This window comes from Gadus chalcogrammus, chromosome 7, assembly GCF_026213295.1.
Source record: "Gadus chalcogrammus isolate NIFS_2021 chromosome 7, NIFS_Gcha_1.0, whole genome shotgun sequence".
Taxonomy (NCBI): Eukaryota; Metazoa; Chordata; class Actinopteri; order Gadiformes; family Gadidae; genus Gadus; species Gadus chalcogrammus.
The window spans coordinates 16,260,885-16,276,282 of record NC_079418.1 but is presented as its reverse complement, the minus strand read 5'-3'; the positions used below and the strand labels follow the sequence as shown (position 1 = coordinate 16,276,282).

At 45.1% G+C, this 15,398-nt stretch overlaps 1 protein-coding gene and 2 long non-coding RNA genes across 4 annotated transcripts; 2 read left to right on the top strand and 1 right to left on the bottom strand.

The window, feature by feature from the left end:
• The first annotated feature begins 270 nt into the window (after positions 1–270).
• On the top strand, positions 271–8,882 carry LOC130386657 (uncharacterized). 2 transcript variants are annotated; one of them, XR_008896154.1, is made up of 9 exons: positions 271–514; positions 1,065–4,976; positions 5,844–5,984; positions 6,486–6,725; positions 7,317–7,368; positions 7,675–7,758; positions 7,912–8,037; positions 8,250–8,329; positions 8,462–8,882. It is a non-coding gene; the product is annotated as an uncharacterized LOC130386657 (long non-coding RNA). The 2 variants fall into 2 exon arrangements; XR_008896153.1 differs by lacking the exon at positions 271–514 and adding an exon at positions 5,055–5,118 and having other exon boundaries at positions 2,882–4,976; positions 8,244–8,329; positions 8,462–8,870.
• Positions 8,883–9,738: 856 nt separating this feature from the next.
• Positions 9,739–11,579, top strand: LOC130385468 (uncharacterized). Its single transcript, XR_008896016.1, has 3 exons — positions 9,739–9,813; positions 10,191–10,342; positions 10,666–11,579. It is a non-coding gene; the product is annotated as an uncharacterized LOC130385468 (long non-coding RNA).
• Positions 10,081–15,087, bottom strand: LOC130385467 (carbonic anhydrase 4-like). Its single transcript, XM_056593974.1, has 8 exons — positions 14,622–15,087; positions 13,322–13,369; positions 12,785–12,949; positions 12,277–12,422; positions 11,793–11,885; positions 11,285–11,351; positions 10,984–11,147; positions 10,081–10,846 (listed from the first exon to the last, which is right to left on the bottom strand). Exons 1-8 carry the CDS (start codon positions 14,671–14,673, stop codon positions 10,640–10,642), a joined length of 942 nt encoding a protein of 313 aa, XP_056449949.1. The 5' UTR covers positions 14,674–15,087; the 3' UTR covers positions 10,081–10,639.
• Between the last annotated feature and the right edge of the window lie 311 nt (positions 15,088–15,398).

Below are 15,398 nucleotides of genomic sequence, written 5' to 3'. Positions count from 1 at the left end.
ATCCCATCACTACAGGCAAGAGGGCTCCCAGTGCACAACCACTCACCTTTATCCTCACCACCACGGATAGCTTCACGTATTATTATTATCATAATAATAAATAAATGAATAAATATAGATATATAAATCTATAATAAATAAATAAATATATGAATGCGACACGTGGCGGCGGATTGTATTTGCGTGGTCGCATATCCGTTACCAAGGCAACACGCTGGGTCGCATCTGCACGTGGTTTAACTAATTAGTGCCACGCTCCGCGCTAATGAGTTCACCTGCATGTGGTGACTCGTGCTCAGTCATCTCTAACTTACCTGTCTGCTGCTCAGTAGGCCAAACTAAGCAGGTCGGTCTCCCCACCAACCGTCTAACGTCTCCCAGGTACGGTGATGTAGGCTATACTTTAGGAGTTTAACCAGAACTTGGTTGGAGTTTCCCGGTTTTGTGTGACAAATGACAGTTCTTGTAACGAACGCTTTTCGAAGTAAAACGGACCACCACATCTGGACCTGCTGTGAGTAGAACGTTTATTTTCCTACTAGGCTTACTTGATGTTTAATGTTGGTTCTTGATGTAATTGGACATCATTTGTAGTGTTTTTGCGTGGTTATAGGCCATTTATTTATTCAGGTGGTGTGGTTAAATGTGGATTCAATGTGCTAGTTGTGTGGGCTGATTTAAGACGTCTATAGAGTCTGATGCGTTTGCCAAATCATGTTTTTTATTAAGCCCTTGATCGTTTTATTAGGTGGATTTGTGCCTTTTTAAAAACAAAACAAATTAAAAGTTAAAACCCTTAAGAATTTGATATATTTCTTTCAAGTATATTAGTCTAGATGCAGCTAAACTATACACAACTGCCAAAATATAGTAAAAAAAAAAGATTAGTATCAAGTTTTAATGAAGTTTCTACAGGTTAAAGGACTGTCGTTTGGAGAAGATTGGTGCCAATATTTGGGGAAAGGAATGCATGATTAATTCAAATTAAGTTAGCTTGAATCAACTTTGCCTCAGTGGTGTGGTTTGAGCACTAAAACGAATCTGCTCGTTCCGTTACTTCACAGGTCAAAGAGGAGAAAGTGATTCTGTGAGTATCAAAACTGAACCATGAAGAAGAAACTGCGAACTGTAAGTCCTTATATTTCCTCTTTATGCTGGGGCATTGTTTTGGCCTCCTCGTTGGCTGAGGTGGAAAGGTGAATGATTTTAAATAATGTTTTTTGTTGGTACGTGGGCTAATTACCTGTTTAGTTTGAACATGTGTCAATGCTGTGTTAGAAGGGGTGTAGTATAGGTTCCAAGTGAATTGTGAGAATAGTAACATAGGGTTTCTCAGAGTGCAGCCAAAACATACTCCAAGGTTTTGTCTAGATTTTCTTTCGACATGCTTCGCCACTACTTCCTGAACTTTGCATCACGTCACATGAGTTACCGTACTGATGAGGGTTCAGATTGAGTGATCAGAGATGCATGCTAGGGTTCTGCGCTGTCTGAAGCCTCCAGCTCTGTAGACTTGCCCCCTTCAGGTGAAGGCATGTGTCTAAGAGGTGGTTGTGAAGTCATTTACATGAACTGGGATGTCATTCAAGATGGTGACAGGGTCTCACCTAAAGGAGAAACGCCCGGGGATGAGAGGTGAGGGCTCTTCCTCAACGACTAGAACACCACCTCGGTCCTTCGCTAGAGAACCATGGAGCACATTTCAACGTTGCCCACCATACATCTTGAAGCTGTAGCTACGGTTTCTCTACCTCCGCAGCTGGAGTAGAGCACAGCTGCAGTCACGAAAAGGGTCCTTGGTGGGATCTTACCGCGATAGGTTCTGATTTAAGAGGACCGAACTTCCAGGACCAGCTGGCCTCCTCCATTACTCTGCAGTTCAGCCTGAGAAAGGCTTGCATCTGAGCCAGCAGAGGGCTCATCGGCCTGCTGTTCATATGGGATGAGGAGAATCCTACTGTAAAGACCTACCAACCAATCCCTGCTCTGTTCAAGGTCTGGTCCGTTCATGACCTACCTACCAACTACTGGGACGTCCGATACCTACCAACTACTGGGACGTCCGATACCTACCAACTACTGGGATGTCTGAAACCTACCAGCTACTGGGATGTCTGAAACCTACCAGCTACTGGGATGTCTGAAACCTACCAGCTACTGGGATGTCTGAAACCTACCAACTACTGGGATGTCTGAAACCTACCAACTACTGGGATGTCTGAAACCTACCAGCTACTGGGATGTCTGAAACCTACCAGCTACTGGGATGTCCGATACCTACCATCCCACCACTGGGGTGACCTAATCAGATTACCTTCTCACCACTTCCATCAAATCCCGTCCCTGTTCTCAGGCTCATCAAAGCGGAAGAGTTTGAGTCTGAAGGAAAACAACTGGACTGCCTGTGGCTCTTCAGGTGGGCATGGCGAGGGTTCTACCTTGCCTGGTTGTTCATGAGGTCAGGGTTTTACCTGGCCTGGTTGTTCATGCGGTCAGGGTTCTACCTGGCCTGGTTGTTCATGCGGTCAGGGTTCTACCTGGCCTGGTTGTTCATGCGGTCAGGGTTCTGCCTGGCCTGGTTCTTCATGTGGTCAGGGTTCTGCCTGGCCTGGTTGTTCATGCGGTCAGGGTTCTGCCTGGCCTGGTTCTTCATGTGGTCAGGGTTCTGCCTGGCCTGGTTGTTCATGCGGTCAGGGTTCTGCCTGGCCTGGTTCTTCATGTGGTCAGGGTTCTACCTGGCCTGGTTGTTCATGCGGTCAGGGTTCTGCTTGGCCTGGTTGTTCATGTGGTCAGGGTTCTACCTGGCCTGGTTCTTCATGTGGTCAGGGTTCTACCTGGCCTGGTTCTTCATGTGGTCAGGGTTCTACCTGGCCTGGTTGTTCATGCGGTCAGGGTTCTGCTTGGCTTGGTTGTTCATGTGGTCAGGGTTCTACCTGGCCTGGTTGTTCATGTGGTCAGGGTTCTGCCTGGCCTGGTTCTTCATGTGGTCAGGGTTCTGCCTGGCCTGGTTCTTCATGTGGTCAGGGTTCTACCTGGCCTGGTTCTTCATGTGGTCAGGGTTCTACCTGGTTCGGTTGTTCATGTAGTCGGGGTTCTACCTGGCCTGGGGTTCTTCATCCGGGCGTGATCAGGGTGACGAGGCATACCATGTGTGAGCGTGATGACATGGGGATACGCACTTATTAAACATCACAACATTTTAGGAAATGGTCCTTCAAGCTTGAAAGACGGCGACGTGGCTGTCCTTTCTAGCCCCGACATGATAGTTGGCTGGCAGGCCCTGTGGATTGTATCTTCTGGACTCCTGTGCTGGGATGCAAGTTTTTCTTGGGCTGAATTGCAATGCATTTGTCGATGCTAGCTGGACCTGGGAGTTGGGTCCCCCTTTGAATCAGAAACCATCTTGGTAACATCCCAACTACGGTTCTCTTCATGCTGTAACCAAGCTCTTCTTCAGCTGAGGAGGAAAATAAATCCTCGCTGGGGCTTCAAGATCTATGAAGAGGAATATTGAAATGTGTGCAATGGTTCCCTCCCGTAGGCGCTGTGGTGTATTCTAGTCACTGAGAAAGAGCCCTCGCATCCTACCCATGGCGTCTCTCCTTGGGGAGTCCCTGTCACAGTCTTGACGGATGTTACAGGTCATGTAACTGATGCAACAGCCCTTTTGAACACTGTTTCTCCGGAGGGGGGCACGTCTACAGAACAGTAGATTTCAGACAGCACAGTATCCTAACATGCATCTCTGGCCACTCAGACCACACCCGGATCAATATGACAATGCTCATGCGATGTGAAGCGAGGAAGTAGCCAAAAGACAGATTAGTTAGCTTTTTTTGTACACTGGCAAGCATTGTTCATTGGTAGATAATTAGTTAAATGGGGTAACTGAAATGTTTAGTCAAAATGTTTTGTACATAAACCAACAGCAACAAACTACCAGATCGCCTCAAGGTAAGTCTGTTGGCTGTATTTTGCAATGAGACGACCACAAGATCTATCGTCGTTCAGCTCAAGGTGAGGTGCTGGTTACGTTACTTAGGGATGGTTCGTACTGGAACGTTACGATTCCAGTATGACGGGGCTTGGGGTTTCTGTAGAGGTTGGTAGTTAGTTTTGTGCAGTCTGTGAAGCTCTAATGCTGCAGCACTGTGTGGTGGAGGATAACTGGCAGTACGAACAGGATTGGCAATTGCGTTACGTCATCCACACCTTATTATGGCGTCTGGCAGTACGATCAGGATTGGCATTTGCGTAAACCTCATAACTAATGAGCGTACCCAATTAAGGTAATCTGGCAGTGCCCCATTTCTATAGGTAACCATCTGCGATTATTGGTAAATCCTTATGCACTAGAAATTAGGAAGGGCACTCTTAAAATATATATATTTTTAATTATCCCACAAAATACTGCAAACTACTTTGATAACTGCGCTCTACAATCAACTCTCGATTTTCTGCGCATTAATTTATCGGGTCGCGTAAAAGATGGAGACGACGGCATTTACCTACTACGGCTTTTTATTTCTTCAACAACCCAGCAGCTGAATGTGGCTAAGTATAATTTTACTATCTAAATTACTATTGATATTGCTAGTGTTCTAAATATCTGGGCTGTGATCTGCTCAATATAGTTTCTGCTAGACTTCAGAAACAAAAGGAAGGGTTAAATGTAAGTGTGCTTATTCACGTATTATCAAATGGTATAGCTGTTTAGAAAAGTAAAGTTAATTGTTGCGCAAATGCTACCATAAACCTTTGACTTTTGAATAAATCAAACTAAGCACAAGGCAACTAAGATACGTGGTGACCAAGAACTCTTATATTGATGTTCAGTTTATTATTGGTGAGGCAGTGATGTAGAGCGCGTCGTGGTGTTTTTAAATGGATGAATGTTGTGCTAACAGACGGGGGAAACTCCAGGCCTTGCAGTCCTGATCCTGTATGATGCAGAAGATGTCAATCCAACCGCACATGTGAGTGTTTGATATTGAAGCTTTCACATTGATTCCCACAGTATTTCCCCATCTTTTATAACATTATGATCTTCTCAGTGATCTCTGCAGCGTGGTCGGTGGGAGGCGATGTGGCCGAGCTGTTGAACCAGGCTCTATCGGTGTAAGTGCCTTTCGATCAATGTTGATTTTTGCGTTAAAAGGATGTATATTGGATGTTAATGTGCTTGATTATGATGGTTCAGTACCTTGATTTAGTGTTTGGGAGTCCGCTTCCTGACGACGTCCAACCTGTGTCTAGTTTATTGCTTCTCTTTCTGAAAAATGTACTCATCGCTTTGGTTTAAAGCATCTGCTAAATGCCCTCAATGTAAATGTAAAAAAAATCAACATTGATCGAAAGCCACTTACACCGAAAGAGCCTGGTTCAACAGCTCGGCCACATCGCCTCCCACCGACCACGCTGCAGAGATCACTGAGAAGATCATAATGTTATAAAAGATGGGGAAATACTGTGGGAATCAATGTGAGAAATCAGGCGCTGCAGCCTCCCATGGAGAGCAAAATTGTGAGTGAATAAATCCTGTTCACTCACAGCTCCATTAACCCAGCGACTTTTTTCTCAAAATCATTCTGATCAAAACGATGCCTGAAGAGACCGATGTAGGGCTGGTGGAGTGGCTAGTCTAGCAGCCTACTCCTTCACATTGAGGTGGCAGTGTAAGGTATAATCACCTCTGCCTTAAGAATGATGTCGGGGTGAATGCAGCCAATCTCTAGTTTGATTATCACTCACTGCTACTGAACGGTTTCTGTTCTAAAATCGGTTACTTCAGCCGTCATCTAATATGGCTGATTTTGGACCCAACTACTGCCGTTTGATGTTAGGTCAGGACGCGTTGGTGGAGGAGGAGGACTGATGGAGGAGAGCCGACGGCGCCATGGTGGACGAGAGCCGACGGCGCCATGGTGGACGAGAGCCGACGGAGCCATGGTGGACGGAGGCCCTGCCTTAAGAATGATGTCGGGGTGAATGCAGCCAGTCTCTAAATTGATTATCACTCACTGCTACTGAACAGTTTCTGTTCTAAAATCGGTTACTTCAGCCGTCATCTAATATGGCAGATTTAGAGAAAACCGTCCTTGGCTTAATGGAGCCATCGGTGAAGTTTTATTGAGACTCTAACCCCTAAATGTGAAGGCTAGAGTCTACACTACTGGTACAAGAATTCTACAAGTTTTATTGTTTGTTTTAAATATTGAGTTTCAGCTGAGGCAGAAGACTGTTTGAATAATGTTAACAGTCAAATTTCAAATGTGTGCTGTTGAATTCACAGAATGTTCTACCATTCTCCTGCATAACACATTTTCAAGTGTGTGCATGGTTCTTATTTATTTTTTTAACTTGCAGTGTCTTCTATTCCTCTACATTTTACACCAAAAGCCAGTACTTTGGTTCAGAATGGTTTAAAAGAGGCGTCCAAAGAATAATCCCACCCACTGCTCAACTACCACCCCCGTTTGTTACAGACCCGATGCCCTTGGCTGATGGAGGAACTGCATCTGGAGGACGACCATGAATCTACCTGCCAACAGGTGGTATTGGTTTGCACTGGTTTGCATGAACTGAACATGGTGGACATGAGGCAAATTCCCTGCTGTTTGCCCCAGACCAGAACTCTGTGATGGAGGGGGGCTGATGGAGCCATGCTGAGGACCTGCTGGTGAAGGACGTCCCTCGGTGGGGGGGCAAGGACAGCCGACCCTGAGGTGATTATACCTTACACTGCCACCTCAATGTGAAGGAGTAGGCTGCTAGACTAGCCACTCCACCAGCCCTACATCGGTCTCTTCAGCCATCGTTTTGATCAGAATGATTTTGAGAAAAAAGTCGCTGGGTTAATGGAGCTGTGAGTGAACAGGATTTATTCACTCACAATTTTGCTCTCCATGTGAGGCTGCAGCGTCTGATTTCTCACATGAGTTCTGAAAGTTGTTATTCTGTAAAGGGGAAGTATTATACCACCAGGTGTGAGTGTGATTAGCCTAACAAGCGGTTTTGAAAATCTGCCCCATATGACATCACTAGTGGGCGTGTCCACCTAGATCTGTGCTGTGCAGATCATTCTACCAGCCTACCCAGTGGACCGAAGTAAACGTTGCTCATCTATCCAGCACAGATCTAGGTGTACACGCCCAGTAGTGATGTAATATGTGTCAGATTTTGGAAACGGCTTGTAAGGCTAATCACACTCACACCTGGTGGTATAATGTCCCCTTTTAAAATGAAGAAAAACTGTCTACTGAGGTGTGAGAATGTTTTTTTCTTTTCATATCCTGATTGTATCGCTGACCCACCAGGATCCGCTCGGATCTACGATCGCTACGATGCGACTGCAGAGGTCTCTGGAAGGTAAAGGACAGCTGTGGGTCATCATTGTGTTCAGTCATGTGACGAATGACGATCAGAACTAAGTGATTCAATTATTTATGGAACTGAACAGCATTTTCATCAACTAGAATATTTCAGTGTTCTGACTTAAAAGATTACAAACTATAGCTGCTTTGCATTTGCTTTAGTTTCTATGCAAGTTGGAAAGAATAAAACAAATCATATTCAATGCCCTCATTAACACTCCAGCCAGTGCTTTGGTTTAAACTGGGCGTCACAAGAATACCCCCCCCCCCAATTGCTCAACTACCACTACTGTTTACACAGACCAGGAGTCCTTGCCTGAGGAGAGCTGATGGAGGAGCCGTGCACCTGGAGAACCATGAGTCTGCCTGCCAACAAGTAGTACTGGTATGTTTGCATGAACTAAACATGACTTGTACTGGGAAACAACAGTTTACTACCAGACATTATAGCAAACTACCACTGATGTCAGACCATCAAACTACCACTTTGATTGTGCCCAGACATTGAGGCCAAACGGCCCCGTTTGTCCCCAAACAGGAAGGCGGGGCATAGGGAGGTGATGGAGGACCTGCCTGGTGAAGGACGTCAGGGTGGGGCGAGTGACACCCGACTCCAAGGGGATATCCACTGAGGAGAGAGCTGAAGGAGCCATGCATCTGGAAGGTGAGTCTGTTGCTGATGGAACTCTTAACGGGGCAGGATGGGGTGTTTGGCTCTCCATCAAATGGTGCTGGGTTCCACCCCTGAGTTCTCAGACTACATGGCATGACGCACTTCTGAATTCACCAAGTCTCTTTGGCTCAGACGGTCTGCTAAATAACAACTGAATCATTGTATTCTTTTGTATCCATATCATCCGTCTTTGTAAGGTGCAGTTGAAATGCTGTGTCCAGTCTGGGACAGACAGACCTGAGCTGCATCAAACCTGTATCTCTGACCAGCTGGAGGCCTTTAGGTCAGTATCCCACTGCTGAAGATGACATGGATATCGTGTTCATTGACTACAGGTGTAATGACCTTTTGATAACGTGACACTACCTAGACAGTCAACTGAACAATATGCTGTTTTCCTCTGTCCACATTTCAGTGATCAACAACCGCCACTCATCGCTGGCCTGTGGATTCATCTCCTCCACACTCACACAACGTGACCTTGGCCTGTGGATTCATCTACTCCACACTCACACAAAAGGAATTTGGCCTGTGGATTCATCTCCTCCACACTCACGCAACGTGACCTTCTCACCATCTGTTGCACGTTTGGATGCACCTAGCGTGTTCCATTGAGGGTTCCTTCCTCCCCACAGTGGGAGGGTTCCTTGTCCTTCAAGGCGTCGGGGTTCAGTGTTAGGGACAGAGTTAGGGACAGATGGCTGCGCTGGATTCACGATACACGCTTTGTGATCAAAATGGGTTCGGACATCGGACAAAAGGCTTCCCAAAATGTTTCAATGTGCAAACGATTTTATAAAATGTATACTCATGGTGTTTATATAAAATCGTATATAACAAATTCTACCTGGTTGTGTGGCTTTTTCTGCATGTTGTGCATTATGTGATGTTTAATACTGACCATAATGAGTTAACCTATACACATCTACCCTCGACCTCTACCCTCACCTTGACCCCCCCCCCTCTACCCTCACCTTGACCCCCCCCCTCTACCCTCACCTTGACCCCCCCCCCCCTCTACCCTCACCTTGACCCCCCCCCTCTACCCTCACCTTGACCCCCCCCCCTCTACCCTCACCTTGACCCCCCCCCTCTACCCTCACCTTGACCCCCCCCCCTCTACCCTCACCTTGACCCCCCCCTCTACCCTCACCTTGACCCCCCCTCTACCCTCACCTTGACCCCCCCCTCTACTTCGATACGGGAGAGGGAAGACCCGGCCAATGAACTGCCTGAGGGATGGAAGCCAATGTTGAGGACTTGTGCAAAGTTTAGAAGGTACACAGATGCACACAACTACTTCATACCAAACAACGGCGAGCTGCACGATCCAGCTAAAAGGCGATCAGGTGAGGCGATCAGGTGCGATGATAACAGGAGGCGGGGCAGCCAGAGCTCCCAGGCAGCAGGCGATCTCAGGTCGAACATCTGAAGTAGCGGGAGGCGGGACTCTGCACTGCCGCTCAACCATTCGCTTACGTCATTAGGAAAAAGATGGACGCACTGGGGCTATAAAAAGTCTAAATTTCTGACATCTGGCTGGCAGAAGGTAAATGGCACATTAAGTGCTAAAGTACGATTGATCGATTAAAGATTGACGAGGTGAATGTCTAATTGAAAACCCTGAAGCCTGAAAGCCTTCTAACATTGTCTTTTACCACATTTTGTTATTTTCTTTTCGTCTTCCCTTCAGAGAAATAGGTGTCCTGTTTCATACACCCACATGCAGAGAGCACAGCCAATCAGGTGGAGCCATTGGGTATTGAGGTATTGTAGACGCGCGTGTGTGTGTGTGTAGTATACGCTAATTCAACATAATTATGAATAAGATACTCACTTTCTGCCCAGTCCATTCTGTGAAAGGCCACTCAATACTACACACATTTCATTTTGTAATACTTATGAAGTAAATATGTTGGTGCTGAGTAAGCACCAACAAACCAACAAATAGCTGTTTTGTGAACAATATGCAAATAGTGAATATTGTAGGGACGTTTTTCATAAGTAAACAACTTAAGAATACCATTGGTGCCATTTTATATACGTATATTTTTTAATTGGAGATTGAAATCAGTCATTCATTATTGACAAGGTTCATTTAATCCAGGACTCACTGGTCACACTACACCCATGTTAAACTGCAGAAGAGAAGCAGGAGTAGAAGAAAGCCCTGGAAACATTTCTTCCCTCCAGAAATACAGAAAATACCCATTCTCTCCTCAACTCTACCCTCTTCCTGTGGCTTGGGTTGAACATAACCTAAATGAAACATCTGTAGACAAGCTATATCCATGATGTGAGTATTTATTCTACGTCAGCGCTCTGGTGCGTATTGGTTTGTCGTATTCTTCCTAAAACTGAATTACGATGGCAGTAGAAGCAGTAGAAGTTGTCTTCAGTGAATACAGAGTGCAGGGTGTTGTTAAGTGTTGCCTCTCAGGGTCCTAACTTACACTACGTTGTTTTCCTTTAATCATTCCACTAATGGACGAAAACTAGGGATCTGAATATTTAAAATGTCAAAATGGGTTCTGAATAATACGTGCAGTTCTGTTTGAATTGGACATATAGAGTAAAAAAAAGGCTCTTTTTTTTATACAAAACTTGTGTCGCCCCAAGTGCCCCAGGCCGAGAGCCAGAACTGGCAGAGCACACACAGACACGCGCCCAGCATGTTGGGGAGGACGGCTCTGGCCCTCGACCAGTAGACAACTCTGCCATCTAGTGGCTGCACCGGGCGGAAGATGTTCATCATGGGCTTGCCGTTCCAAAAGCGACACTGCTGAGATATCGCCACCAGCTGGAAGAGGAGGAGGAGAAGAGGAAGACATGCAGAAAGGAATGAGCAAACAATTGTCTGAATATCATCGTGAATTTGACAAATGGTCATCCCATCAGGACTTCACTCATCGGCCCCTAGGGGCGCCTAAGGGCCACCTGTTTGCTGCTGACGGGCAGGGTCTTGTGAAACACCGTCCAAGCTACTGCCTGCTCACAACCGGGCGTCGTCATGGAGCCCACATAGCGATAGTAACTATGGAGGTCCTTTGCAGGTGGGATGATGTCGGTCAGTCTGAAGTCTCGGATCTCTGCTGAGCTGCCTGAAGGAGTAAGAAAATGTCAGATGCCTCTTAGTGCAGAGAACAATGTATTGGCAATTTCATGGGGAACATCCATCACTGTTATTGGTCCCCATGCACCACCAACTGTGCTCTGGGACCCAGATGTATGATGATACCGTTTTCATGGATGTGTCCCATCGCAGCAATCAGAGTGTTGAGGTGAGGATGGTCGTCTATTGACTCCTGTCAATAGCCAAAGGGGCATTTTATTAATCACAACAGCGTATATGCCGCCCAAATATGACACCAGGCATATTCTAAGCGGCCAGTCATGTCTTATTTCAGTATCCAGGGATGACGCCTGTACGATCTGGATTAGACGGGTACCATCTGTATTTTATGTACCAGGGTGTATGTGCCCATTTTCATTAAAAGTGCAGACCCATAAAAGTGTAATGAGAATGAATGAATGAGAAGGACACCTCTGAAAGGGTCTACTGGTGTGTCAAACGCACACCGTTCATCAGTGTTGTGCATCTGACCCTCCAGTCGACCCTTTCATGGGCCTTCTTGGGTCTGAATGCTAGCTGCTAGCTGGCCGCTATAGTAGTAATAATAATGATAATAATAAGGCTGAGACCATAACGCTAGTTGTGGTTTTCCCTTCACAAAACGCTGCGGTACCTCAAACAGGAAGGAGAGGAGCGCTATGCCGGCCATGTCGTGCTCCGCCTCGGCCAGGGAGCTGTAGGGCTCCTTGATGTGGACCATGTGGAGCTGCAGAGGGACCGGAGAGGACAGGAGGAGCTTGAGCCTCAGAACTGGGCTGGGGCTGAGAGCCCAACATGTTGGCCTCTTGTGTCAGGGTCAAACATCTGTACATACATTTGGTTTATAATAGTTTTATAGTAATGAGGAGAAAGCACAATTCAGATTTTTGATTTGATGAAAGTGTAAAGAGAAAGCTCAATTCAGATAACGATTTGATAAAAGTGTAAAGGTGAAAGCTAATTTGATTGGCTGCTACATCAATTTGATCACTAGTCAACATAACATATGTGGAGGTTTTTCACTCAGGAGATGATTTACATCCAATGACAGCTGTCCATTCGACACACTCAGACTAAACATGACCCCCCCCGCCTCCAGCCCGACCCAGAGTAATGACCTCCATGGGGAACCTCTCTCCATCGATGGTGTGCTCTGAGCCCGGCCCCCCGTCGGCCCCCCAGTGCAGGTGGAACTGGAGGGCTCGGTAGTTCCCCGGCAGGGCTCCTCCGGTCAGACGCACCGACTGGGGCAGCAGGAACTGGACTGCAGGGGAAGGTGGCTTTAGGACCAGCAGCAAGGGCCCCAGCCCCGGGCCCCACTACACCAGGGCCCCAGAGCTCACATTTCAAATATGTTCAAAGTCAAACTCCGAACTTCAGTTCAAAGTCAAGGGTTTGAAGCAATGTTAGCCTGAAGCCAATAGCCTGAACAACGTTTGTTTGTTTACAGTGGAGATGGGCAGCTATTTGTGAAATTCAGCATTGTGCTTGTGTGTCTGTCTGTCTGTCTGCTTTTGTGTTTGTATGTGTAATCTATATTAAACACATGATTACATTACAATATGAAATACAATTGAGATTATACAGTATATATATATATATTTATGTATATTAAACGTGACATACTTGAATGCCCAAGATTTTCCACAGTGATATTAATTTTGCTTTCATGCCCCTTGAAATCCAACGGGTGTAAGGCTGTGTTGACGTGCACTTGGCTGGTGACAATGTTGATGGGTGACTGCCGTAATCCTCCACAGTTTGGGAACAGCATCGCCCAGTGCCCGGGGTCTAAAATGCAACGTAAGGGAGCTCAATTAGACACATATTATATATAGGTCAGGCAGTTGTGTTAAGCTTCCTTTTAGTTCAAATTGTATGCTTTTTTATTTAAATGTATTTTTTTGTTTAAGCAGAAAAACAAATTCGTTTTCTTAGATGGTTTGGTTGCTGTTGTTACAGAGCAAAACTAAAGTAACTGTAAATGCGTGTTTAACATAGTAAATCGTCAAATGACACTTAAATGGCACTTTTTCACATGAAACTCGACAAGAAGAGGTCCACACCGGTTATCTGTTAAGGAACGGCGACTTGTGAATTGTTTTATGCACATTGGTCAGTGTTCTCAAAAAAACAATAAGCCTGTCCGCCATCTTGTCTTACCTTTGCATGGGTCAGCGCAGGTATACTGGCTGTCGTAACACCAGAGAGCTGTGGAGAACACACACACACACACACACACACACACACACACACACACACACACACACACACACACACACACACACACACACACACACACACACACACACACACACACACACACACACACACACACACACACACAGCCTTCCCTGGTTATGAACTGATGGTTCTTTCAGTCTCACGTTCATGCTCCCACACTGAGTAGTTTTTCCTTATTCAGGGCTCTAGATTAGGACTAATTCAGCAGTAAACCTTCTCTCTGCAGTCTCACTGAGGCCCTGTGTTGGTGTGTGTTGGGTCATATCGGATGACTTTGGGCTAAATTAATGAGCTAAACTATCCTTTATGTGTGCTGGATGAATGCAGCGTGTGACATTGGTCTGCCAGGTGACAGAGCTCATTGTTATCCTAATGACGAGATCCTTTCTGTGAAAATAGAGTCGGCACAGAGAGCCACTTAACCATCAACATAAAGAGATAACTTCTCCGCCTATCTTAATAAAGACGTCCTTTGAGACGGGATAACTTTTCTCACCTAGTGGAAAACAATGGCAAGGTAGCAGCTGGTTGGATGTAAGGAGTCATGGATTTACAAGTTTCCCACTTTACCCCACCTTAACTTTTCATTGGGTCCCCACTTTAACCTTTTACTGGGTCCCCACTTTACCCCACTTTAACCTTCAACTGGGTCCCCAATTTAACCATTAGCTGGGCCCCACTTTACCTCACTTAAACATTTTATTGGGTCTGCACTTTAACCGTTAAGTGGGTCCCCACTTAACCTCATAACAGTGTGACTTCTGGTGTCTGTACAGCTTATTCACATTTTTGGGTAATAGTTATATTTCGAGAACAAATTCTAATCACTTTTTATTTTTATCTTATACAATGACACATGAAGACCTCCATCATGCCCTCCGTTGAGAAAGTACTTCTGTCATTCGGACCGACAAACTCGGTACACAATAACTAAAGTTAAATAAAGTTAAATAAGTACTGAACCATCCATACACTATTTTAAGAATCCATTGAACTCTTCCAAGTACATTTATTTAAGTCCTACTACTGATATTTCAGCGATGTATTAACAAGTGATGTGATCAGATCAGATTGATGAACACTGGGATTTAGTAAAGCATGCATTATTTATACTATGAATCAAGGATAAACTCAGTGTCCGCACATTCAAGTCCAAATCCTTTCTGTTCAGTTCCTCCACAACATGTGGTGATCTCCCTGGATGGTCTGCATGTCTTACCTGAGCATCGGGAGAGAGAAGAGACGAGAGCCAGCAGGAGGAGAAGGTCCATTCTCAACACAGACGCACACACACACTGAAAGCTATCCAGCTATCCTGCCAGTATTCACACACAGACCCATTACACCTAGAGGATGGGTCGAGAGAGAGAAAAAAACACACACACACGGAGATAAGGTGTCGTATGACACCTGATTTACTCTCCTTCCAACGTGATCATAAGCAGATTCAATCAGTTCATAAGAACATTATCCGCTTCAATAGTACGAACTAGAGTTCTTAAGAAATGTATCTGTATCACTAGAACAAACTAGAGTTCTTAAGAACAGTATCTGTATTAATAGTATGAACCAGAGTTCTTAAGAAGAGTATATGTATAAATAGTATGAACCAGTCAATAACAGTATGTGCATCAATAGTATGAACCAGTTAAGAACAGTTTGTCTATCAAAAGTATGAACCAGTTAAGAACAGTTTGTGTATCAATAGTATGTAACTGTTGAAATGAAAGGTACCTTCTCTGTGGTCAAGAGTCAAATAAATTACACGATACAAGTTCCTCAATATTTATTAGAATACACGTTATAAATGGATTTAGTAATTACGGTTTCATTATTGAAAGGTTACTGGACCATTTATTTACCATGCCTGGATGGTATAGGATTAACTTTCATTCTGACAGAAAAATCTGTGTAGACACTCAAATATTTTAAGAAGCATAAATTAAACACCCATACATAGACTACTTTAAGAATCCATTACACTCTTAAAATCCAT